The sequence below is a fragment of the Acomys minous genome, assembly GCF_964271855.1.
Source record: "Acomys minous genome assembly, chromosome: 16".
In the NCBI taxonomy this organism is placed as follows: domain Eukaryota; kingdom Metazoa; phylum Chordata; class Mammalia; order Rodentia; family Muridae; genus Acomys; species Acomys minous.
Genome location: NC_140498.1, coordinates 42,125,093 through 42,151,602, shown reverse-complemented (window position 1 = coordinate 42,151,602; position 26,510 = coordinate 42,125,093). Strand labels below are relative to the sequence as shown.

At 50.3% G+C, this 26,510-nt stretch overlaps 2 protein-coding genes and 1 pseudogene across 4 annotated transcripts in view; 2 read left to right on the top strand and 1 right to left on the bottom strand.

Annotated features, from left to right (window-relative positions):
- Window positions 1–7,106, top strand: part of TRAP1 (TNF receptor associated protein 1) — a 31,189-nt gene extending 24,083 nt beyond the window's left edge. The window contains exons 13-18 of the mRNA XM_084764402.1: window positions 1,654–1,839; window positions 2,187–2,325; window positions 2,738–2,823; window positions 3,402–3,547; window positions 6,675–6,747; window positions 6,883–7,106. Of these exons, the coding sequence (XP_084620528.1) occupies window positions 1,654–1,839; window positions 2,187–2,325; window positions 2,738–2,823; window positions 3,402–3,547; window positions 6,675–6,747; window positions 6,883–6,984 (732 nt within the window). The 3' untranslated portion in view covers window positions 6,985–7,106. The remainder of the gene's footprint in view (window positions 1–1,653; window positions 1,840–2,186; window positions 2,326–2,737; window positions 2,824–3,401; window positions 3,548–6,674; window positions 6,748–6,882) is intronic.
- DNASE1 (deoxyribonuclease 1) lies at window positions 7,062–9,994 on the bottom strand. 2 transcript variants are annotated; one of them, XM_084764404.1, is made up of 10 exons: window positions 9,912–9,994; window positions 9,702–9,749; window positions 9,477–9,624; window positions 9,081–9,169; window positions 8,797–8,880; window positions 8,483–8,598; window positions 8,070–8,182; window positions 7,842–7,996; window positions 7,465–7,561; window positions 7,062–7,273 (listed from the first exon to the last, which is right to left on the bottom strand). In XM_084764404.1, exons 3-10 carry the CDS (start codon window positions 9,621–9,623, stop codon window positions 7,220–7,222), a joined length of 855 nt encoding a protein of 284 aa, XP_084620530.1. In that variant the 5' UTR covers window position 9,624; window positions 9,702–9,749; window positions 9,912–9,994; the 3' UTR covers window positions 7,062–7,219. The 2 variants fall into 2 exon arrangements, with proteins under 2 accessions (XP_084620530.1, XP_084620529.1); XM_084764403.1 differs by having other exon boundaries at window positions 9,702–9,991.
- A 138-nt stretch (window positions 9,995–10,132) lies between these two features.
- Window positions 10,133–14,316, top strand: LOC311587519 (ATP synthase F(0) complex subunit C1, mitochondrial-like; annotated as a pseudogene). The gene has a single exon. The product of its transcript is annotated as an ATP synthase F(0) complex subunit C1, mitochondrial-like (transcript).
- Window positions 14,317–26,510: the final 12,194 nt, after the last annotated feature.

The window sequence follows — 26,510 nt, the reverse complement described above, 5'->3', positions numbered from 1 at the left end:
GTAAATAGACCCTTAAAGGACACCCCAGAGATTCTGCCAACTAGATTCCCAGTCCTAAGTTTCTACCATTTCCTATCAGTCCGTTAGCCAGAGCCCGTGTGATCCAGCCACTCCTCAAGGCTTCAACTGTGCATACTGCTGCTTTGGGCATCCAGCTCATGAGCCCTGGAGGGTTTTGTTTTGTTTTGTTTTCATGTATACAACACTCTGCCTGCATGTACATCTGCAGATCAGAAGAGGGTATCAGATCACATTATACATGGTTGTGAGCCACTATGTGGTTGCTGGGAATTGAACTCAGGACCTCTGGAAGAGCAGTCAGTGCTTTTAACCTCTGAGCCACCTCTCCAGCCCAGCTTTGGAGCATTTATGATTCAGTATGTGATACCATTCATTGTTATTGATCTCGCTTTTCAAAATTTACTCATGTATGTGTGCATCTGCATATGTGCAAGTACAGCTGGAAAGGTCAGGAGAGGGCCAGGTGGCTCTGTCACTCTCCATCTATCCCTTTTAAGGCACTGTGCCTCCCTAAATGTGGAACTTACATTTCTCAGCTTGGCTGGAAGGCAGAGAGCCCCTCCTTGGAGCTGGGTTACAGGAGCTATGCAAGTGCTAGGATCTAAATCCCAGCCCTCACGAATACTGTGCAGCAAGCTCCTGTAACCACGGAGCCTTTTCTGCAGCCCCTGATCTCACTCTTGGTTAACAGCGTCTAATAGCATTTGCTGAGCTAGGCAGGGCCTTTCCATGTGCTTAGAATTCATTTTAGATGAGGCGTACTTGTACGGTGAGAGCCAGATGCGTCTGTGATGGGGATGTGGCCAGACCTGACCTTGACAGTTCTGAAAATCTTTGTCTGTCTGCCTCTGTCTACTATGGGTCCAAGGCACAGTAGCACGTTCATTTGGATCTGTTCCCTGATTATTGTTTGTCACACCCTTTCCCCAGGTTCTTATGCTGGGCTGGTCAGCGGTGACATTGCCTTAGATAAGGTAGCATCTAAGCCTGCAGCTCCAGGGGCCTACCTTACTGCTGTTAGTTCTACACAGCCCATGGGCTGCATTGGTCATCTCTTTGTCCTGGTCCCTAAAGGCCCTTTTCTTTGCCATATGCTCCAGTGGCCAGAACTGGTAGTGTGAACACTCTTGGCTGAGGAGGCTGGAAACTGCAATGTTTGTCTGTGTCCAGTTGTCACTGAGGACAGAGAGAGGATAAGAAGTCCCAGAGTCGGCTCTGCCATGAATGGGCTGGCGACCCTGAGGCAGTTTGCCCAGCTCTTCAGAGGCCCTAGGCCACCCAAATTAAAATGTTCTCTCTAGCCGGGCCTGATAGCATAGGCCTTTAATCCCAGCACTTGAGAGGCAGAGGCAGGTGGATTGCTATGAGTTCGAGGCCAACTTGGTCTACAAAGTGAGTCTAGGACAGCCAAGGCTATACAGAGAAAACAAAAAACAAAACAAAATAAAAAAGATTTTCTCCCGGTCCTATATGTCTTCAGTGGGGCTCATAGGCCTGTATATAACTCTGAGTCCACCTTTGGGGGCCAGGCTGGGCAGCCAGAAAGCTACAGGCTTTACCAAAAGTCAGAGTTGGAAATGATGCTCAGGTCTTGGCCCTGGAGTAAGCAGTGACTTGCCCACATGTCTACAGGAGGATATCGCGAAGCTGCTGAGGTATGAGTCCTCAGCCCTACCTGCTGGCCAGCTGACCAGTTTATCAGACTACGCCAGCCGAATGCAGGCTGGCACTCGCAACATCTATTACCTGTGTGCCCCTAACCGTCACCTGGCTGAGCATTCACCCTACTACGAGGCCATGAAGCGGAAACACACTGAGGTAGGTGGGCTCCAGCTTGCTGCCGGGCCAAGAAGGTATCGTACAGGGTCTAAGCTCTGAGGGAAGGGCTGAACTCCCAACTATGCATGAGAGAAAGTGACTGAATGTGTTTGAGGCCCTGGAGGCTGTGTGGTGTGAGGCAGTGCCTGCCCTTGTCTGTGATGTGGCTGTCATTCCCACTAGGTGGCAGATGGATTTGTTCATGAAATGGGTGGGAGTGGGTGTGGGAGTGTGTGGGTGTGGCCAAGACAGCCAGAGCCTCTCTTAGAAGCCTCTGGTGAGCTGTTGCTCAGCATCCATAGCAGTGCCCTCCGCGGCTGCGGTCTGAAGGGCTTGGCTGCCCACAGGTGCTCTTCTGCTATGAGCAGTTCGATGAGCTTACTTTGCTGCACCTGCGGGAGTTTGACAAGAAGAAGCTGATCTCTGTGGAGACAGACATTGTCGTCGATCACTACAAGGAGGAGAAGTTTGAGGACACGTCTCCAGGTTGACTCCCGTCTCTCTGGGAATGTTAGGCAGGAGACTCACTTGTCCCACAGGGCTCTCTTGACCTGCCCATGAATGTACAGCACCCTGTTTCTCACCAGCCTATGCGGGAAGCTGCTTGGGAAAGGCCAGGGCCCCGGTGTTGCTCATGCTCCTCCTGTGGTTACCAGACTTCCAGAAAGAATGGGGATTGCCCCCGCCCCACCCCCTTTACGAGTCCTAAGAAGTTTCACAGAGGCCAGGGGCAACCATATGTGTTTTCTATGCAGTGGGAAGGCATTTCCAGGAGCCTGTCTGTTCATAGTTTCTGGTGAGGTGGTATTGCTAGAGAGAGCCTGGGAATCTGCTAAGTGGAAGCCACAAGTGGGACAGTTGTGACTGGCCAATAGGCTCACTCACTCCTTGTATACAGCTGGCGAACGCCTGTCTGAGAAGGAAACAGAAGAGCTAATGGCTTGGATGAGGAATGCTCTGGGGTCTCGTGTCACCAACGTGAAGGTAAGGCCACCTCCCTCCAGTTATTGTGGGACTCGGTCTCTTCCCGGAGCCTGACTGTAGCTATGGTTGCTGGCCTGGTGGGGCCCCGTAGGCAGGCACTGAGCCAGGGTGGGGACTCCTGCTGTATTCCCAAGGCCACAGGCACTAGCATCTCACCATCAAAGCTTTGTCTTGCCTTCCACTGTCACACTGGTCAAGCTTACCGGCTGTGCCCATCTCTAATCCCCCAGTGCTAGTGTAGGCCCTGCCTCCTTTGCCTCACTCTAACACAAGGATCTTGTTTGTGCTTCCTGTCCTGAAGAGACCTCACGTGAGCAACTCAGCTTCTGCCCCTCGGTGCGGAGGGGTCGGTCTCCTGGCCATGGGGAGAAGGGTGTGAGCCTGTCCAAGTCCATACCCCTTGGGCCTCTAGCTGTGATCTTTGTTGTTATTGCCTGGAGCGGTAGATACAGAAGCAAGTGCCACCCCAGGGCGGCTGCCTTCTACCTGGTGGCCTCGTTAACTGCTCCCTGCTTCAGACCCTGCCGACCCTGGCTCCTCACTGCTGGGCTCTTCCTCATCCTGGGCCTTGCTTGCAGGTGACTTTCCGCCTGGACACACACCCTGCCATGGTGACGGTGCTGGAGATGGGGGCTGCTCGGCACTTCCTGCGCATGCAGCAGCTGGCCAAGACCCAGGAGGAACGAGCTCAACTGTTACAGCCCACACTGGAGATTAACCCCAGGTATGCTTGGGCCCCAGCTCGCAGCTGTGTGAGCACGAGCTCTTCTGTCTGCAGAGCATTAACATATGGATGGAAAGCATGTGTGCCGTGTGAGGATGGCTCTAAGAGGCAGCCCTTAGAACATGGCTGATCTAATTTGCTCCCTGTTTCTCCACAGGAGTTCTATTTCCTTGAGTTAAACCACCAACATGACATTTTCTCATGTTGTCTGTTGTTGGTTTTGCCATCTCTATCCTTAAAGCCATTTTTTAACTTCATGGAATGGATCTTGGTGCAGATGGCAGAGTGCAGTTCACTGTGTGACTCCACTTAGGACAGCTTACTCGTTTGATAGAGGTGTGTGGCTTGCAGTCTGGAGCTGTTAGGCACGGGGCTGGTATGAACGCGGGGCTTCTGTTGGATGTGCTGTCCTCAGGGTCAGCAGTGTGAGCTGCCTCAGCTATCCCCACAGAACTCCCAGGTGGGTGATGTGCTGAGCACCTTATATTTAAAGTTCACTTGTAGTGTATATGAGATGGGGCTCTCACTGTGTAGTCCTGGCTGGCCTAGAGCTCACTATGTAATCCAGGCTGGCCTAGAGCTCACTGTGTAGTCCTGGCTGGCCTCTAACTCAGAGATCCACCTGCCTCTGCCTCTCAAGTGCTGGGATTAAAGGTGTACATCACCTCTCCTGGCCATTTATATACAGTTAGCTTCAGATGTCTGTTGTTTTAAGATATCGTTTGATAAGAGGAAGATCTTAATTTTATTATAATCAAATTTATAAATCTAAGCTGCTTTAGGGTTTCTGTGAAATCAGCTCTCTCTAAAAGCTCTCTAGTTTCGGCTTTTGGGTCCATTTGGATGCGGCCGGCCTCACTGGTGCATTGGTTTGAGCTGCGGGTCGCTGGGGTGTCTTGTCTGCCCTCTGCTGGAACTACCTCTCGTTTCCTTGAATCTCCACGGCAATGAGGGAGCTCTTGGCTACTCTTGGATCTTCACTTCTATAGAAATATTTAACTTAGCCTGACAGACTCCATAGGTACTGACCTACTGGAAGGGCGTGGGGCGGCTTGGGTTTTGCTTTGAGGCGGTGCCCCTGGCTGGAGCCTAAGTTGAGCCTGGAACTCAGACCTTACTATGCTCCACACTCGCTGGGATTATGGGCCTGTGCCACAGTTTTTAGTTGTTGGCTATCTTTATTGGGTGTTTTAAGTTTTGCTTCCTAATTGATGTTGAAAATGTATATGCAATGAGGGTAAGGAAAAATTGGTTCTGCATATAGCAATAGTTTTTTGTTTTGGTGTTTTCAGACAAGTTTTCTCTGTGTAGCACTAGCTGTCCAGGAACTCACTCTGTAGACCAAGCTGGTCTTGAACTCAGAGATCCACCTCTGCCTCCCAAGTACTGAGATCAAAGGTGTGCACCACCATGCCCAGCTTAGCAATAGTTGTTTTTTAATGAGGTTATAGAGTTGCTAAAAATGTTAGAAAATAAGATCTGTCTCTTCATCACTGTCAGTGTACCTAGCTTGATTTACTTTCATTTCTTAAGATGTATTTTTATGTTGTTATTAATATGTGTACGTACACACAGATGCTCTGAGCTGCCTGTTACGGGTATTAGGAGCTGCGCCTGAGTCTTCTGTAAGGATATGTGCTGTTAGCCACTTGTCTCCAGCTCTGTCTCCTCTTTGACTTACATGTATTTGAGATTTTAATATCACTCATTTTTTTCTTTATAACCATAAGTTTTTATTAGAAACTTAGTATAGAAAGGTGCTTTTCCCCATTTTCTGAGCCAGATGATACATATAAGTGACTGGCTTGAGAGGTCGGAAGCAGCTTCTGGCTGGGCCCCACCGCCTGCACTGGCTGCTGTGAGTCAGTGACTCGGTATGACAGTTTGCTAGTTCTGACACAAAACTGGTCAATCACAAAACCAAAGTGCAGAGGACTCTATTTTCAATTTTGTTTTTAGATTTGTATGTTCACATGATTCAGAACTCAAAAGCCACTGGTAGGGAAAATGTTCAGGTAATATGTAGTAAGCTGCACGTGTTCCCCTTCCGCGGGGCCACGTACCACACAGGTTCCCGGGCTCCAGGGAACCCGGCCCACCCCACGGACCTGGGTTAGAGCACTTAAGCGTGTCCTTTCTTTCCGCTTCAGAGATGCCGCTGTTGGTGCGCATGTTTAAGGCTTCCCTGCAGCACACGGCCGTATCAAGCAGTGGAGCCCTCCTGTGCTCTCTGTAAAGTTTATAATTCCTGCCCTGTCATCGTTTGCCAGGCTTCTTCCCCTGTGCTCTTCTCATAAACGGAATTAAACAGAGGTTTGATGTGTTTCCTGTAGGGTTAAACTGGAGGTTTTGTCCTTTTTTCCCTCATGAAGGAAAATATTATAGACTTGGATTTATCCTTTCCATCTTCTAGGTTTGTACCTGTTAGTCATTGGTTCTGGAATTGGCTTGGGATTAATTTCTTAGAGAATGACTTGGTTTTTGGATGGACAGCCGTACGTGTCCCTACTGTGTGTTCTAACCACCTTCTCCCCTGTGAAATGCTGTCACTATAGGACAGTGGGTGAGTCTGAGTACTTACTGAGGAACAGTAAGTCTGTGCAGGAAGTTGTTCCAGGGCATCAACATCTCTGCCTCCCTGAGAGGCCTTCTCAGTGCTTCTTTCATATTTATTTTTCTGTACATTTAGATTTCATATAAACATAGGACTTAACTTATGAACGGTCGACCTTTACTTATGGTCTTCCGAGGTGAAGCTGCACTTTGTCCCATGTTTACATTGATTTTGGTTTTGCTACTCAGCACCCTAGGAGCTTTTGTCTGTCTGTTCATTCATTCATTCATTTATCTGGTTTTCAGAGACAGGGTTTCCCCGTGTAGCCCTGGCTGTCCTGGGCTTGCTTTGTAGACCAGGCTACCTCTAACTCAACAGATCTCTGCTGCCTCTTGATGCTGGGAATATTGTCTATCAGTCTTACAGTGGCTGTTGACTGTCTATTGACTGTCTAGACAGCTGTGCCAGACAGGTACATTTTAGGTCGTGGAGTGTTCTGATCCTCGTGCAGCCGCAGAAGCGCTGGGCTGGGGACGCTAGGCTTGAGCTAACTTTCCTCTTGCCCTCATGCAGGCACACACTAATAAAGAAGCTCAGCCAGCTGAGGGAGGGCGACCCGGAGCTAGCCCAGCTGCTAGTGGATCAGGTACGGGGACTGACGGGTTTGGCATGCTTGTCTGCCTTGGGGGTAGGAAACTGCTCTCTCCCTAGGGGTCATGTACAGGTCAGGCTGGACGTGAACCCTTGGTCCCGATTTCACTGTCTTGTCCTCATATTTCAGATCTATGAGAATGCCATGATAGCAGCGGGGCTTGTTGATGACCCCCGGGCCATGGTGGGCCGCCTGAACGACCTTCTGGTCAAGGCCCTGGAAAAACACTAACAGCCAAGAGACTGGACCAGGTGACAGATGGAGCAGCCTGGGGAAGGAGGACTGGATACACAGACAACACCATCAACTGCTTGAACTCAGCTTTACTTACTGCAATTAAACAGTATGTCTTAGTCCGTGTGTAGACATTCCCCGTCCTCAGACAGGAGAATGCTGCAGAGCCATCTGCTGTGCAGCTGGGGCCGTCCTCACCCCAAGCGGCAGTATGGCTGTGCTGCTCGATGGATCAGGTTTTCCTGAGTGTCACTTCTACTGGGTAGTGGTCACTGATAGCTTCAGCCTGCAGAGGCAGGGAGAAGGTGGTGAGGACATGGGGCCAGAGTGAGCGCTTCCTACCAGGAGGGTGAGCAGTGGAGAGCCCTGCTGCTCTGGCCTGAGTCACGTCCACCCACCTCTGGTGTGGGAAACAGTAGCAATGGCAGGAACTGCTGGAGCCAAACTAAGAGAACTGCAGGAGGGAAGGACACATACCAGCTGGCTGGTGAGCCCGTATGCTGCTTGGAAGTCAAAGGGAGCCGCTGAGCTGGGCACAACAGCGCTCTGGAGTAGAGCCCCAGCCACCACGATCCTGCCGGAAAGCAAAAGACAAGGCGCCCTCACCCTCTTGTCCCACACAGTAGTCTTTGGTAATGGTTTGGTAGCCCCAGGCTCCAATCGTGCTCTACCCGGGAGCACTAAGAGAGGGCCCTGCACTAGCAGGACTAGCATGTGGGGTGCCCAGTGGGACCCCAGCCACAGGCAGCCATTCTGACGAGAAAACTAGGGCCTGTGAGAACCAAAGCGTCTGCCTCTATTGAGGAGGAGAGTGAGTGAAGGGTTGGTTAGCCGTTGCCTCTGCGGCCGCTTACCTGTCGTAAGCACAGTGTGTGGATGTGACTGTGGTGTCGGCACTGTCAGGAATCAGCCACTGGAACTCGGGGCTTGTCCGGAGGCGTATGGAAGACCATTGGGAGGAAGTGACGTAGCTGCAGCCAGCATTGAAATCGCCCATGAACATGATGTCCTACCAGGAGACATGCTGTTGGTCCAGGGACAAACAGGGCCAGTAGAATCCATTGTCCCTAGGATGGTCTCACCTCCAGGCCCCACTTCTGCCGGACATCCAGGTAGACATCATAGAGGGCATCAATCTCAGTCACGGCATCCCCTGGGGCTGCATGCAGGGGCACGATTGCAAACTCTCTGACCTCTGAGGAGACAGCAGATCTCTAAGGGCATGGTGTCCAGAGACCAGCCAGAATTGTGGCTGCTCTGAGGACGCACTGGGGCTCTCGTGTAGGGACCAGCTCAGCCATGGAGCAGAGATGAAGAATGACAGTACCCCACAGGATTCAGAGCACTGGGAGCCGAGGGCGCTGCAAGCTCTGTGTGGGAGTGGGGTTGGGGAGGGGCAACCCAGCACAGGCGTCTCGAGCTCTGGATGCGAGCTGCACGGTGCGACTCCATCTTGGCCTGGGCAGGGCTGACAATGGAACACAACAGCACTCACCAGTATATGGGGAAAAGAACCTGACGATGGCTGGCTCTCGGCTAAAGGTGTCGTTTCCACAGGGCTCACAGCCATCGTCATAATAATAGCTGTCCACAACAGACACCTGGTCAGGCCTAAAGAAAGACCAGGAGGTGAGTGGGGGCTGTGAGAGGTACATGAGCATAGACGCCCACCCAGCCTGAACCTTATCCTGTAGCCCTGTAACACCCATAGCTGCTGCTACTCTCTAAGGGGCTCCAAGAGAGAGGGGCCCTGGGCTCTCTGACATCTCTATACTTGTATTCGCGGGCTTCGAGAGCCTGGGCCTTTACCTGTACACGAAAAGGTACTGCTCCTTGTAGCTGCTGCGGCCTAGCGGCTTGCTGACCACATAGTGATAGCTGTCAGGTAGGTCCCTGGGTAAAGGAAACCAAAGGTTCCTTGGGACCCTGGAGGGAACCTCCTGGCACCCAATAGCAAGCCCTGCCCATGGAGCATGGAGGGAGTGAGGCTGTTCCCCTAAAGGTGATGGTTACATACACACTCCAGGACTGTCACCCACCGATTGTTCCCCTAAAGGTGATGGTTACATACACGCTCCAGGACTGTCACCCACCGATTGAGTTCATCTAGTAGTTTCCCAACAGCCACCAGGTGGGTGTCTCTGACCTCTTGGACAACGATGATGTCATAGCGACCTAGGATCTAGGGGCAGGGCCACAACAACTGAACAAGACTGGCTGGGTGTGCAATCCTGCCAGGTGTCAGACCCTGTCCCTACCAGGAACCTCAGGGCCAGAGCTGCAGCCGCCACTCTTAAGTCATGACATGGTTCTCCCTGTGGCCTTGGCAGATACCTGCCAGCACTGACAGCGACCTGAGCTGACAACCCCTACATTTACCCAAGTTCTGGTAAGGCTTGAGGTTCACTGACTTCTGTGGTCCCTGGGGACAGCTACCACCTTCCTTCTGGGGTCTGTCTGTCCTCAGGCATGGGCCACCCCAAACTTACTTCCACGATATAGCTAACGAGGGTGGCATTGGACATCTTAGTCTCCCCAAAAGTCCGGATGTTGAAGGCTGCAATTCTCAGAGTCACAGCCAGCTGCAGCAGGCTGGCCAGGGTGAACAGTGTCCCCATCAGCCCCGAGCATCTCATCCTGTGAGATTGTGGGTGTTAGGACAAAGAAGCAGTGACCCCACCGGTGGGAGGCATCCGTCCTTCCCCCGCACTCACCTGAAAGCCAGTCCTGGGTGCAATGCTGATCTGAGCGGATCCTGGGAACTGCAGTGGCCAGAACAGAATGCTCTGTTGGTGGGGCGTGTCCCCAAGTCTGCTCTGGGATGGTTGATGAACAAGGGAGCTCACTCCACAGGTGGTCTGACTCTCACGGAGATACCTGTAGAGATAGAATTCTGCCAAAACCTGGGATGTTCTGATACTCACTTCTTTTGCTTTTAAGGGGGGAAAAGCAGTGTGGAATTGCAGAGCTGCTAGTTCTCTGTCCAGGTGGCCGCCCAGGCAGTGCCAACCTGCCCTGCCCTGCTCCTTTTAAAGGCTCAGGCAGTTGTGACCTCCCCAGGACACGTGTGTGCCCTTCACCCAGGAGCACAGAACAATGGGCTGCCTGTGTGGCCATCTCACTGTGGCCTGAGCAGGCTCATAGCACGTGCTGACTTCAGCAGAAACAGGGCCTCCTTGCTACTATAAAAACAGTGCCTGATAATCTTGTTAGTGCGTGGTTATAAAACATCTAATGGTGTCCTTTGCCCATCCTGTCCTCACCACAGGTGTGCTGGAGGCAGGGCTGGCTGCATTAACTCATCTACTTATGTCTGGTCTAAGGGCCTTAATGTCACCTTGTAGCCAGGGGCTAACCTCCATGACATGTACATAGATTCCCAAGACAGCTGCTTTGCTCTGAGGCTTAGGACCCATCACCTCCGAAGCTGGTGAGATGCCGGAGGCTCTGGGAGGGAAATGCAAGGCTGAGTGGTAGAAATTCTTCCTGCGGGAACCCCAAGTGCCTACATCACAAGATGGCTAGGTCTTGCCATCATCTCCAATCCTTGAAAGTTCTTTTGTGTTTATCCCCTAGGGCTCTGTAACAAGCTACCACAACCCATGAAAGCTCTGTAGCTGGAGGTTCAAAACCCAGGTATCTGTAGGGCCAAGCACACCCCACTCTAGGGGAAGATGCTCATCCCTCCAGCCTCCTCCATGAGCATATTGGCTTCTCTTGGGTCGGTTATCCCTCTTTCTGGTCAGTGGAGCTGCATTTAAGTTCCTCTCAGATAAGGCCTTAATCCTTCAAACTAGGCCGTGTGCATGCACATGGAGGCCAGATGTTGACATAGGTGTCTTTCTCTATCGCTCACCACCTTGGTTTTTGAGACAGGGTTTCTCACCGAATCTTGAACTCACCAAATTAAATTGGCTGGAGCAGCTGGCCAGCAAGCCCCCAGAATTCCCCTGTCTGCCTCCTAGTGCTGGAATTCCAAGCATATGGAATTCCACTGTAATAATCTCACATGAGCACCGTAGGTCTGACTCCAGACCTGAGCCATCGCCTCAGCTCCCACAAAGCTCCCTTTGCAAAGTGTTAGGATGTGGGCATCCTTTAGGGTGCCACCATCCATGGCTCTCCTAGACAGCACTACCATGGTCCAGGGACTGACCCACCCTGAGGAAGGAAGACCTTGTACACCAGGGTGGAGTGGACGTAGCATATTAGAGCAGGCAGCTACAGGAGCTTGGGGCTATCCAGAAGCAGAGCAGCCTAGAGGTCAGGAGTCAGAAAGGCCAAGGTTAGCAAAGTACAGCAGACCTGCCAGCTGGCCAAGGCGCCTGGCATGCAGGCCTAAAAGGGATTAGCAAGAGTACAAAGGTAACCTCCAGGAGGCCAGTGTCCCCGTGGCACTGATGCACATCTGTGTCTCTCATCCGCAGGAGTCTCAAAGATCAAATCACTCACCTGCCTCTCCAACTGCCAGAAGCCCCATCATGGTTCCTTTGTTAAAACAAGGTCTGGGGGGTGGGAGGTTGTAGCCAAAGATCATCTTCCTCTTCTGCTCTTCCTGCCTCGGCTTCGCACAGTCCGGAATTCTGTGTTGAGTTTACAGGCGTGTGCCGGTTATAAGGTGCTGGGCAGCAAGCTCTGATCCACTCCACTCGAGTCCTTTAAAAACACTGAGGGCCGGCCGGTGCTTTAGTTCTTGGCCTGAGGCTGGGACAGACACAGGTGCGTTAGCACCCAGTTCCCATAAACCCAGCCGGGCGACTGCACCTGGTGGCTCAACACAGCTCATTTTCCTACCCTGCTCACACAACTGAGACACTAATGGTGGGAAGGAGCAAACCAATGTGCTCAGAAAGGTGGCTGGGACCAGGCAGCTGGACACAGAAACACCAGGAAGACCTGGCACGTGTGGCTTTCAATATAGGGCCACACCGCCCTGGTTTTCAGAATTTAGTAGCTAAGAAGCCTCTCACCCATGCCCTGCTCCTGGGAACTCCCAGGCACCCCTACCCTCCCTTCCAGCCAGCAAAAAGGTTAGGGCTTCGGCCTTAGGCAGCATCTGGGTTTTGGGCACCGATTGCACATGGTGGCCCCCACAACAGGGCTCTGTAAGAGCCTCTCAGCTTGGGCCCATTCATTTGGGATAAGGACTTCTTGTCCTGTTCTGTGGTCGAAGAGTCAATGGGCACAGTCTAACCAGGAGTTCACCCCTCTTAGGAATAAAACAAGCTCTGGGATGGTACACGGGCTCACTTACTTTTCTCTCCTGTGTTTTTTCCTTCTGTGTCAACTACTGAGTCAGTGGCCTCAAAACGCAACATGCATGATCATCATTTTCTCTTGTATATAGGTCTGTAGGCTAGGTGGGCTGTCTTTGTCCCCAAGGCTGGACTAGGACAAAAAGGGGGAAGTGGAAACCCCAGCAGATAAACAGGGTATGTGATGCTCTCACGTCTGGGTGCTGTCTCTGCCACACTCCACATCAACAGGAGAAGGAGGGGTGTTCTCCTTCCATGCCATCGCCCACTTTGGAGGTGCAGGGATAGGCACCATGGAAGGGAGAAGCAGCTGGAGGGCTTCTGGAATGTTCAGTCATATCAATGAGTATGTGTTGACAGCCAGTGGCCATGAGGTAAACTGGCCACTTTTTCAGATCAGGTGAGCTTGTTTAAGGTTAGCTGTGATGGCTTACAATATTCTCTTTTTAAATTGCTCTTGTTGGACCAAGGCCTAAAGCTGGGAGATTGAAAAATGCAGACTAGCAAGGAGGTGCTGCTTGGTTCCCCAGTTCTGATCCGCTCCTGTACCAGGGCTGTGCCTTCCTCCCTGCTGAGTAGAGCAGAGGCCTCTTCTAAACAGCCTTCCAGCAGCAGCTCCCCTCTGCAGGTGGCCAGACGGGAATTCCAGACCAGTGCTGTTTCCTGGAGCATTAACACAGCAGCCAAGTTCATTAGTGCTGGGGCCGCCACAGTTGGTGTGGCCGGCTCAGGGGCTGCCATTGGAACAGCGTGTGGTAGCTTGATTCTTGCCTGTGCCAGAGCCCGTCTCTCAGGCAGTGCTCTTCTCTTACGCCATCCTGGGCTTTGCCCTGTCTGAGGCCATGGGGCTCTTCTGTTTGATGGTCACCTTCCTCATCCTCCTCACCATGGGCGGCTCCATGGGTTCACCCAGCTGTCCCTGCTGCTCTGACTCCATGCCAGTCCTGGTGCTGGAGTGTGCTAAGCTTGCTTTACCAGATGCTGAACAGGGAAACAGCAGATAACAATGGTTTACCAAAGTGTGAGCCAAGTGAAAGGATACTAGAAAAATTCTCTTAAGCGCTATGACCAGAAACAAGTGACCCCAGTGGGGCAGGCTCTGTGCCACAGCCAGCGTGCACCACCCTCTTCACAGAGTAGCCCAGTGAGTGGTGACGTGCAGATTCAGCGTGCTGACCTCTTCATTCCTCTCCATGGTGTTCTGTAGCTATCTGCAGGCCTCAGTTGTACCCATTACAGAGAAAGCATTCCTGTGGGAATTGATGCACACCAAGACAAGGGTGATAACATCAAAGTCTCATTTGGATACATTCCAGGAAGAATTAGGGTTAAAAGTAAAGTTTATCTTTAAATTTTATGTGTGGGCCAGTGAGATGGCTCAGAGGACAAGGCACTTGCTGATAGCCTGAATTTAATCCCCCAGGATTCACCTGGTGGAGAGAACCAACTCCTGTCAAGTGTCCCTTGACTTACATGTACACTTTGACACATCCATGCACACATACACACACACTAACTGAATATAACAACTTTAGAAAGTGTACATGTTAGCTAGGGCACAGGCCTTTAATCCTAGCACTCAGAAGGCAGAGATTAGACGGATCTCTGTGAGTTCGAGGCCAGCCTGGTCTGCGTAGTTCCAGGACAGCCAGGGCTACACACTGCAACCCTGTGTAGAAACACACACACACAATAATAAAAAGGCATGTGCTAACTTTTCCAAATGTTTACTATAAACCGTGAGGCTATAAATACTGTTTGGGTTTACCCACCTAATAAAAGCACACCAGTGATTTCCTGGGACCTAGGGATCTCCTGAACTGTTATTACTGAAGCTTCACTAAAAGTTGTCTGCTCTAAGAAAGCTGGGAAGCTTTGACCTGATGAGCTATGCACGGCCTGAGTTGGGGAGCATTCATTCTGCTTCCCTTAATACTTGTATTTAAATACACGAGTCTGTACTGATAGAAGATGAACAGTGGGAGGTGAGGTGCACGCTTCCCACACCAACCTGACAGTTCAAATTCTGGAGCCCACATAAAGGTTTGGAAAAGAACTGACTCAATAGTTGTGCACACATACTAGGGTAAAGGGGACAGAGCAGAGACCAGCAACCTCTGGGGACTTTTCTCCAAAACAACAAAGTCCAAGATTCAGCAGCTGACCCTACGAGTCTCATAAAAATGGCCCTGCTGAGATTTATTATCTATAGGGGAAAGGCTCCCCACAGATATCTATAGGGAAAGGCTCCCCACAGATAACAGACAGGGAGGGAGACTTTGGACCCAAGTTCTACAGTCCCCAGTAAAGGCCTATGGTCAGGGGCCACTGACTTCACAGAAAACAGCCAGTGTTCTCTGCTTCCTTATTAAAGAGTACAGTAGCATGCACGGATGATCGTGCCCAGACAGCTTCAGTCAAGCCTCTATCAGGAGCAGATAACCTGGTAACACAGTGGCATGTTGCAGCCTGTAAATGTGTTGGGCTGCATTTATAGCTCTCCTGGGATGCATGCAGCCCATAGGACACAGGTTGGGCACCCGTGTCTGTATCTAGCGCCAGCCTACAGCAACTAGGGGAGACAGGGCTCAACCGCACCACTGTGAAGACACACAGCTGAACCAGCAAATGTCATCAAAGAAAAAAGAATTTAGTGAAAAGAGAGTGGAAGTACACTGGTAACTACAGTGCTGAAGATTATTCAGAGCCTGTAAAACACTAATCTTTGCATCTCTGAAACATTTCACCAACCATTTGAGACAAGTGACAAGTCCCAGCTACTCAGGAGCAGCAAATTCCAGGCAAGCCTGGGCTGTACTGTGAGTTTGGTGACAGCCTGAGCAGCTTACTGAGACCCTGTCTCAAAAGAAAAAGTTGTTTGTTTGTTTGTTTTTAAATTAGCTCAGTGGTAGAGTTCTTGCTTGGCATATTCAAGGTTGTAGGTGCCCCACCACACACCACACACACACACACACACACACACACACACACACACACACACACACGGCAATGCAGTAGTTTTACATGTAAGTCCCTCTTGTATTCAAAATGATTTTTAAGAGAATGAGGGCCTGATGAGTGTTGAGCAAGTGTGTGGCTTCCAGGTGTGGTTAATGGCAGTGGGTTACACAGCCATGCGCGACAGTGGGGCAGGATGAGGTCGGCAGGGTAGGCCGGGAGGTTGGGGGACAGATGTAGGACAGAGCCTTGATTTTTATGGTCTGAATGTATTGAAATTTCCCATAATTGATTTTTAAATTTTATAAATAAAAACAAAGCCTGGGGGACCTGACTCTGTGTTCCTGGGACATGGTCACCCATATTTCATTCGAAATAAACTATTTTTTCCCTTAAGAAATGAAATGCATTGAATTGTACAAGCAGATAGTGTGGCACCCAAAAATAGACTTGAAATGAAAGTCAAAATTATTTAACCCTGAACTTTGCATCTCAGAGAGCTCCTTGGATGGGGGAGATGGAACCCTACTCATGGGAACAGTGAGCAGGTGGGTCTGGGTCTAGGCTGGGAGTGTGGGAGTTTGGGAGACTAGTTGGCAAGCCGATGTGGACCATGGGGGCAGGGATTTCTTAATCAGTTACCGTCAGGCCCAGACTCAGCAACCCTGAGGCAGGGACCTCATCTCAGGCCTTCCTGGCCTAGGATGCCACCCCTACCCTACCCTTTGATGGGAATCCTCATCTTCCAGTCACAGTGGGCAGTAGGTGGCACTCCGCCTTCGTCCCCTGAGACCCTCCAGCTTCTCCCAGACTCTGCTTTTCCCTGCAGTGCACTCAGGACTCTGACTCCATCACCAGTGCCCTTGACCTCCACATCAGGACGCACCGCCATCCACAGGGCTCCCAGAACACCTCATAAACTTGTAACCAGATCTTTGATCACATTATTCTCTTACTTTAAAAATCTGTTGTCAAGTTTTCATTGTCCTCCCCATGAAATCCAGTGCTCACCATGACCTGTGGGGTTCTGGCTTCCATCCCGCCTTGAGAGCTGGGTCCTTTCTTGTCCAAACTCCAGTTTTGGTTTAAATGTGACCCCTCATAGAGAAGCCATACTCGCCCTGCAGTCCCTACCCCCAGCAGAGCACCGCTTCCATTTTTCATGGCCCATGTCACCTATTTATTTTAAGGTACTCAGCAGTGTTTGCTCTTGTTCCCACAGCCAGCTTCCTGAGGTGGGAGCCTCTCTCTGGTATCTTCAGCCCATCATACAGACAAAGCTGTGGTGCGGCTGAGCTGCAAGCCCGCCCACCCTGCTCCTCTCAGAGCTACCTCCTCCTGACATGCATCCTTTGGAGAAACCCAGCAAAGAGCAAAACAGCACCAAATAGAACCCACTACTTGGGTGGCACTGGCCAGCAGCTCCCAGGGGCTTGGTAGCAGCTACAGGCACAGGGCCAATATGCACTGAACACATAGAAATAGCATCCTGGGGACAAAAGCAGTGGCCATCTCTTTGCCATGACACTGCTCTGTCCCGAGAGCAGGCCCCAGGTAGCCCTCAGTTCAGCAAGCTGTCCTCGGCCCAGGACCCAGTCCGGGCACACCAGCCCTACTCACTGGAAAGATGCCATGAACCCAGAGTGGAAATTTACTCAGAACAGCAGCACCTGGGCTGCTGAGCCTCACAGCGGCTGCACGGTCATGCTTGGCCGGTCATGCCAGTGACCAGTTGACGTTCAACTACATGACATGTGACACTAGTGGCACCCCCCCAACATTCCCCAACCCTTGCTGCCACTGCTACTGCCATCTTTCTGCACTCAGCTTTTAGTGACCATCTAACTGGAAGGAAGGTTGTAGAGACACCGTGCAGAAGTCAGTGCCCTTGTAGCCTAAGTCCATGGCAAGAAGAGAGCTCGTGTTCCCAGTGGGCACAGGACACAAAGCGGTACCTCTTGGGCATAGTAGTCTGGGTGCTGATGCTCCGTTTATGGCATCCAATTCACACGGCATATCTTGTCCCAGTTCAATTTTCTCTCCACTAATGGCATCTGACATCAGTTTCGTCCTCAGAGGCTGTGGTGGTTTGAAGAACGGCTCCATAGACTCACAAATTTAAATGCTTAGTCAAAAGGGAGTGGAACTGTTTAAAAGGATTAGAAAAATTAGGAATGGTGGCCTTGTTGGAGGAAGTGTGACACTGAGGGTGGGCTTTGAGGTTTCAAAAGCCTGTGCCAGCCAGCCAGTGCCTTTAATCCCAGCACTTGGGAGGCAGAGGCAGGTGGATCCCTGTGAGTTCGAGGCCAGCCTGATCTACAAAGCGAGTCCAGGACAGCCAAGGTTACACAGAGAAACCCTGTCTTGAAAAACCAAAAACAAACAAACAAACAAAAATCAAAAGCCCATGTCAGGCCCAGGCTCTCTCTTAGCCTGTGGATCAGGCTAGTGTCTGCCTGCGGTGCCACCGGGTTCCCTGCCATGATGGCAAGGGACTCAGTCTCTGAAACTGCCAGCCAGCCAACAAATGCTGTCTTTTATAATAACTGCCCTGGCGGCCATGGCGTCTTTTCACAGCAGTAGGACAATGACTAAGACAGAGGGTAAGCTAAGCTCCACAAGATCTAGGACACACGTGGTGCACCTGGAATGCCACAGCACACCTGTGTGCGACAACAGTGCTCTGACTCAGGCCACAGGAGTGCACCTGGCACGAGGCAAGCCCGCTCAGTTCTTGGTCCCCAGGTTCCCACATCCCCAGGCCAGGTGGGTGACACGTGACCTCGGGTAACTGCAGAACTGAAGAACATGGCTATAATGGGAGAGGACACGGGAGGCCTCAGGGTACTGCTCAGTGGAAGATGCTCCAAGAGAGCAGAGAGCCCGGCATGCGCAGTGGGCAGAAGGCAGAGAGCTGTAGGGCAAGAGAGAGGAGCCATGCGTCCATCACCATGAAGAGGAGGCTTCTTCCTACACCTCAGCTGGAGTCTTGTACCGGCCAGCAACCCTGAGGCTAATGGCCGTGCTGACAGTCCTGCTTTGTGTGACAACCACCACAGTTGTAGCACAGACCCCCAGCCTGCACAGTACACAACAGTGAGGCAATCCTGCTTTGGGCATGGGGAGATCGTGGCTCCCAGGGCCCTGGAGTGCTTCTCCCACACCTCTTGCCCATGAGCTGTCATGTTCTCTTCTCTCTCTATTTTATTTTATTTTATTTTATTTTATTTGAGACAGGGTCTCTCTGTGTAGCCTTGGCTCTCCTGGACTCACTTTGTAGACCAGGCTGGCCTCGAACTCACATCGATCCGCCTGCCTCTGCCTCCCGAGTGCTGGGATTAAAGGCGTGCACCACCACGCCCGGCGTGTTCTCTTCTCAATAGATCTTTTCTCTGGGGCAAGAACGTGCACATAAGACCAGGGGAGCCTGTGGGAGATTGAGCATTTCACAAGAATAAACAACCCATAGTGCTGCCTCCAGACATTCATCTCCACAGGCTTGCAACAGGAAGTTGCCCCACTCTCTACCATCACTGAGATGGCCTGACTAGAGTCAGACATCGCCCCAGTGCCATGCTCCAGCCACAGGTCTGGGTACCACTCTTGGAGGCAAGAGCAGCCCTGTCTTCAGGTACTCCTAGGAACAAGGAGGCATTAACCAACAGAGACTCCTCAGCCCACCAGTGACACAGCAGCAGCAAGTTGGAAGGACATGCTGGCTAGGAGGCCACCAGCACAGTGGCTAGTTATAGAAGAAGAAAATGGAGTATTAGTGGGGTCAGTTATCTTAACCAATAGGCACCACCTGTTTTTTAGTTTTATCCCAACCTTGACACACTGGCTCGGCTGTTCTGTTTGCCTTCAGGAGAGAGCCTGAAATAACCAGACAGCAGAGGCTCAAACAATGCAGCAGTTTCCACAGTGCAGGACAGAGCTCGGGAGGGGAGGAGCCAAGTGAGCTGTGACCTCCCTGACTCTAGCTGGGAGGAGGTTACAGACTGCAGTGTGGGAAGTGGGGCACCCTTGATGTCAGAAGACGGGGTTCAGGGCCACTGACGTGACTACAGGTAACAGGGCAAAGTGTGGGACAGGAGGGCGAGGCGGAGATCAGCGTTCCAGGGTCAAGCTTTGCAGAGGGTTTCCTTGGCCTACAGCTGCAACTTTTCCGTGCCTGTGAAACCACACAAGAGTGAGGAAAACATCAAAACAAGGATCATAAAACACTTAAACAAAAATCACCAACCGCTGATCCAGAAGTGAGAATTACAGGACCTAGCCGACAAAGGCACCGTCAGCAACTGTAGCCATGGTTCATAGAGCCCAGAAGGCAGGAAGTAAGAAAAGAAGAACTGAGCTCCCTCTGAGGAAGAGTAATACCTGAAACAAGAAAAAAGAAGAAGAAAGAAAGAAAGAAAGAAAGAAAGAAAGAAAGAAAGAAAGAAAGAAAAGAAAGAAAGAAAGAAAAAGATACAGAAGCTGGAGGTGGCTCCGAGGTTGCGTACACTGGTTGCCCTTGCTGAAGACCAGCGTTCAGTCCTCAGCACCCATGCGCACAGGCTCCTGCAACTCCTCTTCCAGGAGACTGGGTGGCCTCTTCTGACCTCCACAGCGACCAGGTACACATGTGGCGAACAAACATATGCACAGGCAGAACATTCATACAATAAAAATAAAGATATACACATTTTCAAAAAGGTGCGCCAGGTGGGATTACCAGCAGATAAACAAGGAAACGAGAGATCTGCAGTCTGAAGACACAGCAACATAAACTGCTCAAATGAGCAGAGAGAAAGAGTCAGTCACTACCAAGCAGCCTAATGCGTGCACAATTGATCCCCTCGGACAAATGAAACCAAATGCAGCCGAAGAAACAACAGAGAGCATTATTAAAAACGGCGAGAACTATAAACACACAGCCCTGAGCTCAGTAAGACTCAAGCACAAACCTCCACAGCGCTGCCCTGCCCGAGCCCTTAGCGCTTAATACAAGAGGCAAAGCGCAAGCGCGCGCGATGGATGAGGCGAAGCGCGGGCACGCGTGCGCGATGGATGAGGCGAAGCGTGGGCACACGTGCCACGAGGGATGAGGCAGAGGCCAGGCCAGGGAAGCTCGGAAGCATGTGCCCGAGGAGGCCACAGGGCAGAAACACGGAGCAGGGGTGTGGGCACAGCTGCTGGCCTGCAGGCTGCGGTCCAGCTTCTCTCTCAGCGGATCTGCCTTCTGTCCCTTGTATTTGCTGAGACTCCCCTGAGAGGCCCATCTTGCCCAAACCAGAACGAGTTATGTATACAATAAATCCTCTCTTCTGCTCTCTTCATGGAGGAAGCAAACCCACGGCCAACATTATCCTAAATGGGGAAAGAGTGCTAGTATCTCTTCTAAAATTATTAACAAAACATGCTATTTACCCTCTCCGCTCTTATTCAGTCTAGTGTCTGAATTCTTTTTATTTATTTGATTAATTTATTTATTCTTCTCTCATATGTTATACCTGACTGCAGTTCCCCCCTCCCTCCTTCCTACCTCTCCTCTCCCCCAGATCCACTCCTCTTCAGAAAAGACCAGCCCCCCCCACCCCCCCACCCCCCACCCCCCTGCGCAGGGACGTCAGTCAAACGCGGCATAACAAGCTACAGCGAGACTAGGCACATACCCTCATATCAAGGCTGGACGAGGTAACCAAGTAGGAAGAAAAGGACCCAAGCACGGGAAGAGAGAGACAGCCCCCGCCCCCACTGTTAGGACAAGAACTCCAAGCCGCACAACTGAGACACACATGCAGAGGGCCTGCTGTAGGCCCCTGTGAGCCCTGCTTAGCTGATTCCATGGGCCGTGTTCTTGCGGTGCCCTCGAGCCCTCTGGCACCTGCCATCCTCCCCTCCTCCATCTTCCCTGGGGTTCCTCCAGCCCCCCATTGCGTTTGACTGTGGGTCTTGCATCTCTTCCTGTCAGTTGTTGGTTGGCCTCAGTTATGGCAGGCTCCCGTCTAGCAGTACAGCAGAGTATCTTTAAATATCATTAGGAATCATGTCGTTTCCTTGTTTTTTTTTTTGTTTTTGTTTGTTTGCTAACTGTGTTTGGCTCTATCCTCGGCCTCTGACTACCCAGCCTCTGGTTCCTAGCTGTCCAGGCAGTGTCAGTCATGGGCTCCCTCTCGTGGCTTGGCTCTCAAGTTCAAGCCAACATTGGTGGCCCCTCCCACAGGCTCTGCATCACCTTGACCCCAGCTCTTCTTGCAGGGAAGACAAACTGTAGGCCTAAGGTTGTGGCTAGGCTGGTGTCCCAGTCCCTCCACGAGATGCCCTGACTGTTACAGAAGATGGTAGGTTCAGAATCCCTAGCCAGGGCAGCAAAGCAAGAGGGATGCAAATAGGAAAACAAAACAAAACAAAAACCAAATTACTTCTCCTTTCACAAGACGCTACCTCTTAAAGGACCCTAAAAATCCCGAAAACACTTAGATCTGGTAAAGCTTTTCAGTAAGTAGCAAGATACAACAGCACAGGGTAACCAGCGACAATGGCGAACATGCTGAGAAGGAAATCACGAAAAAAGCTGGGTGGGGGCAGTGCACACATTTAACCTCAGCACTCGAGACAGAGGCAGGTGGGTAGGACCTCTGTGAGTTTGAGGCCAGCTCGGTCTACAAAGCATGTTCTGGGATAGCCAGGGCTATTACACAGAGAAACACTATCTTGAAAAAGAAAGGAAGGAAGGAAGGAAGAAAGGAGGGAGGAAGAGAGGGAGGGAGGGAAAAGAGCAGAAATCAGGAAAGCAATCCCATTCACAACAGCCTAAGCAATAAAACGCTCAGGAACAAACTGACTAAAATAAACCAAGAAGGAGGAAAAATCTATATAATGTAAAATTTCAAACACAGAAGTTGAAGACCTCCCATATTAATTGATCACAGAGCCAATTATTATGAAAGTGTCTGTATTCCTGAAAGTGATTATAGAGTCAGTGTAATCACTGTTGAAATTCTAATAATATTCCCCACAGAAATCAGAAAAATAATCTCAAATTCATATAGAAGCCCAGAAAATCCTGAACGCCAACGCAATCTTGAGCAGAAAGAACAAAGCAGGAGGTATCACACTGACTGATTTCAAACTCTGTCCTATAGCCACAGTAAACACACACACACACAGACACACACACATGCACACACACACATATGCACCACATGCACACACACTCAGACATATGCACCACATGCACAAACATGCACACATCACAAATGCACACACACACACACACACACACACAGTACTGACACAAAAAGAGGCACCCAGACCACTGGGACAGAAGATGCCACTACAGCCATCTGATTTCTTCTAAAGAGTGGAAGCTAATACTGGAAAAAGACAGCCTCTTTTATCAATGATACTGGTCAACTACACGTATTTACATGTAGAAGAATGAAATTTGTTTTCTATCTCTTGTGTACAAAATTTAGTTCAATGGGCTGGAGAGATGGTTCAGAGGTTAAGAACACCGTCTGCTCTTCCGAAGGTCCCGAGTTCAGTTCCCAGCAACCACATGGTAGCTTACAGCCACCTGTAATGAGATCTGGTGCTCTCTTGTGGTGGGCAGGCACACATGTGGCCAGAATACTGAGTAAATAATAAAATAAATCCTTTAAAAAATTAGTTCAAGCCAGGCATGATGACACACACCTTAAAACCCAGCACTCAGGAGATAGAGGCAGGCGGATTTCTGAGTTCAAGGCCAGCTTAAGGGTGCATAGTGAGACTGCTTCAAACAAACAAATAAGCACAGAAATAAATCAGATTATCACATTAAAATAAGTCCAAGATTGAAACATGGACACTGTTGAGAAAAACAAGAAAAAGAAAGAGTACTTCAAGATACAGGAATAGATAAGGGCTTTCTTTTTTAGGTTGTTCTAGACAAGGTCTCTCTGTGTAGCCTTGGCTGTCCTGGACTCTCTTTATAGACCAGGCTGGCCTCAAACTCATAGCACTCTGCCTGCCTCTGCCTCCCGAGTGCTGGGACTAAAGGCGTGTGCCACCACCGCCCAGCTAAGGGCTTTCTGCAAAGGACTCCCAATGATAGCAAGAACTTAATAAATGGAATGCATGAAATTGAAAGTTCTCTGCACGGGCTAGGGCTCAGTGAGTAACAGCGTCTGCTCCCCTTGAATCCTCAGACACACATAAAGGGCAGTAGTGTAAGCATCCCAGATCCCAGAATCCTGTGGGGGGATGAGCAGTAGAGACAGGAATGCCTGGGAAGCCCAGGAGCTAACTAGCTACACGTACTCAGCCGAGAAACAATAAAGAAACACTGCCTCAAAGTGGAAGGCAAGACCAAATCCCAAGGTCATCTGACTTCCGTAAATGGTGCTTCAACACCCCCATACCTGCATTTGTGTACACGTACAGACAGACAGACAGACACCCACACCCACACACACTCAGCTCTACACAATAAATGAAACAATTAAGAGAATGAAGACAGCATACAGAATGGGAGAAATTTTGTGCAGTGATACATCTAGCAGGAGGTTAACATCTAGAATAAAGAACTAAAAAGTAAGTAATAAAAAACCCCACCTGCAGCCCGGCGTGGTGGCGCACGCCTTTAATCCCAGCACTCGGAAGCCAGAGGCAGGCAGATCGCTGTGAGTTCGAGGCCAGCCTGGTCTACAAATCGAGTCCAGGATGACCAAGATAACATAGAGAAACCCTGTCTCAAAAAAAACAAAGACAAGACAAGCAAAAAAACAAAACAAACAAGCCCACCTGCCCCAAATGAGTCACTAGATGGATAAATGAATTAAACAGAAAGATCTCAAAGTACAAAGAGGCCCCTACGCACTACGATACTTTAGGGCCATGTGGAGCCCTGTAGCTGCAACCTCGGCAGAGTCCTCGACCTTGTGCCCCTGCGCCTGAGGGCAGAGCCTGTCTGGTGCCACACCTTCCCAGTGTGACCGAGGGCCACCTCTAGAAGCCAGCCAATGCCACACAGACCTCTGAAGGTCAGCAGCAAGAATCAAAACAAACAATAACCCAGAAGAGTAGACAAGAGATATCAAAGCCAGGCTAAAATGAACAAAGTAGGAAAAAAAAAAAAAAAGAAGAAGTACGGACAGTTGGTTCTTTAAATATCAAAACTGACAAATCTTTAGCCAAAATAATGAAAAGAAAGAGTGAGAACCTATACTAATAAAATATGAGATGAAAAGGGAAACATTATAATAATCACTGAGGAAATTCAGACAGTAAGGCATACTTTTTTTTTTATTAATTTCTAGATACATATGACCTACCAAATTTAAATAGAATTAAGTAAGTCACTAAAACAGAGCCATGCCAGGCTTGGTTGCCCAAGCCCATAATCCCAGCACTCTGGAACCAGAGGCAGGAAGAACTCTGTGAGTTCAAGACCAGCCTGGTCTACAAAACCAGTCCAGGACAACCAACGCTACACAGAGAAATCTTGTCTTCAAAACAAATCGACAACAACAACAACAACAGAACCATAACTGCCTGATGCGGTGCCACACGTCTGTAATCCCAGCACTCAGGGAGGCAGCGTCAGGTGTGTAGGGATTCTGCCATGGCAGGGGTACCTGCCAGATCAAAACTGCCACCTTGGTCATTGCCATGGCTGCCAAAGCCACCACCACGGAGATGTATACACACACACACACACACACACACACACACACACACACACACTCAAACACGTGTAGGATTTCTCTGCTGCCACCTCCACCACAGCTACCTCCACAGGGACAGTCCAGAGCCTCTGCACTCAGCTGTCTTGGCCACAGAGGGATGAAAGCCACCACCACCTCAGCGGAGAGAGCTGAGCCTAACACCACCACCACCACAACCCTGCCTAGGCCAAAGCCATGGTGCCCTGACTCAAGCCTCAGCCTGGGTCAGCAATAGTAGTTTGCCCCAAAGCTGTGGCAGTTGACACAATGAAAACTGGATACCTTGCGGCTGCAGAGATGGCTCAGAGGTTAAGAGCACTGTCTGAGCTGGGCGGGGTGATGGCACACGCCTTTAATCCCAACACTCGGGAGGCAGAGGCAGGCGGATCTCTGAGTTCGAGGACAGCCTGGTCTACAAAGTTAGTCCAGGACAGCCAAGGCTACACAGAGAAACCCTGTCTCGAAAAAAAAAAAACACTGCCTGTTCTTCCAAAGGTCCTGAGTTCAATTCCCAGCAACCACATGGTGGCTCACAACCATCTACAATGAGATCTGGTGCCTTCTCCTGGCCTGCTGGCTCACATGCAGGCAGGATATGTATAAATAATAATTAAATAAATCTTTAAAAATATAGTTTTTAAAAAAGGAAAAGAAAACTGGACACTTTTCCAGCCTCAGAAAGCTTGCTACCTCCACCATGGGAGGTATCCATAATGACAACCTTTCCTGCTTCAGCCTACTGTCTTCACAGAGGACTCTTTGTAAATTTTGGACACACTGTAAACTTTACTACCCATCAAGACAGAAAAGTGGCCAGACCTCTGCCTGAGAAAGTGTAGCACCTGCCACTCGCAGGTGAAATCCCTCAAGAGGTGATTGTGCACGGGAGAGAAAGTCCCGAGGAGGGGTGGGGTGCTTTCTCAGAGCAGTAAACATGTCTAGCTAACCAACATAAACACAGACACGGAAGCTGCTAGAAACAGGACATGAAACAGCAAGACAGGCAGGCAGCCCAGTCGGGCCTGGTTCCCACAGGTCCCCCCTTTATATAAAATACAAATGTGCTCTTGTCTTAGGTTGCCAGGACATTGGCTTCCTATCTTACCCGTCATTGGAAAGGCTTTGTGCTTCAAAACCCTCCTGTTTTAGGTGGATAGGTACCTCCTGGGTCTTACCTGTCATTGGATACTCATTTATTGAGGCTGAGCCAAGTCAGGGCAGTGGGGTTATCCCCTGCCAAAGGCCCGAGGACCTGTTTGGTATGGAACTGTTGAAATGCCTGTTGCTTTCTCATGTGGCAGAGGCTCCAGAACAGAAAACCTCCTAAGCCACATAGCAGGATGCCTAGCGCGATAGCATCACTTCAGCTTTTTAGCAAGCTTCCCACAGCTGTAGGCCCTTTATGAAGGCATCCCCTCTAATGGGTGGGACTCTAGTCTCCTGTAATAAGGCTGTCCACTGATTAAGATTTTACATAGCCAAGTGAGTTACATCCATTTGCCAAATGTGATTCGGCAGGAGCCCTTTAGGATTGACCCCAGTTTGCAGAACTGGAAGGAACTCTGCACAAGATGGACAGTCTGTAACTATTTGGGTGGCTTGATCTTTGGTAACACCA

Coding starts and splice junctions, on each gene's coding strand:
- DNASE1 (XM_084764404.1), bottom strand. CDS start 9,623: ATGAGATGCTCGGGGCTGATGGGGACACTGTTCACCCTGGCCAGCCTG. Junction 8,183..8,482: donor GTTCTTTTCCCCATATACTG/GTGAGTGCTGTT, acceptor CTGTCTCCTCAG/AGGTCAGAGAGTTTGCAATC. Junction 7,562..7,841: donor ACACACTGTGCTTACGACAG/GTAAGCGGCCGC, acceptor GCTTTCCGGCAG/GATCGTGGTGGCTGGGGCTC.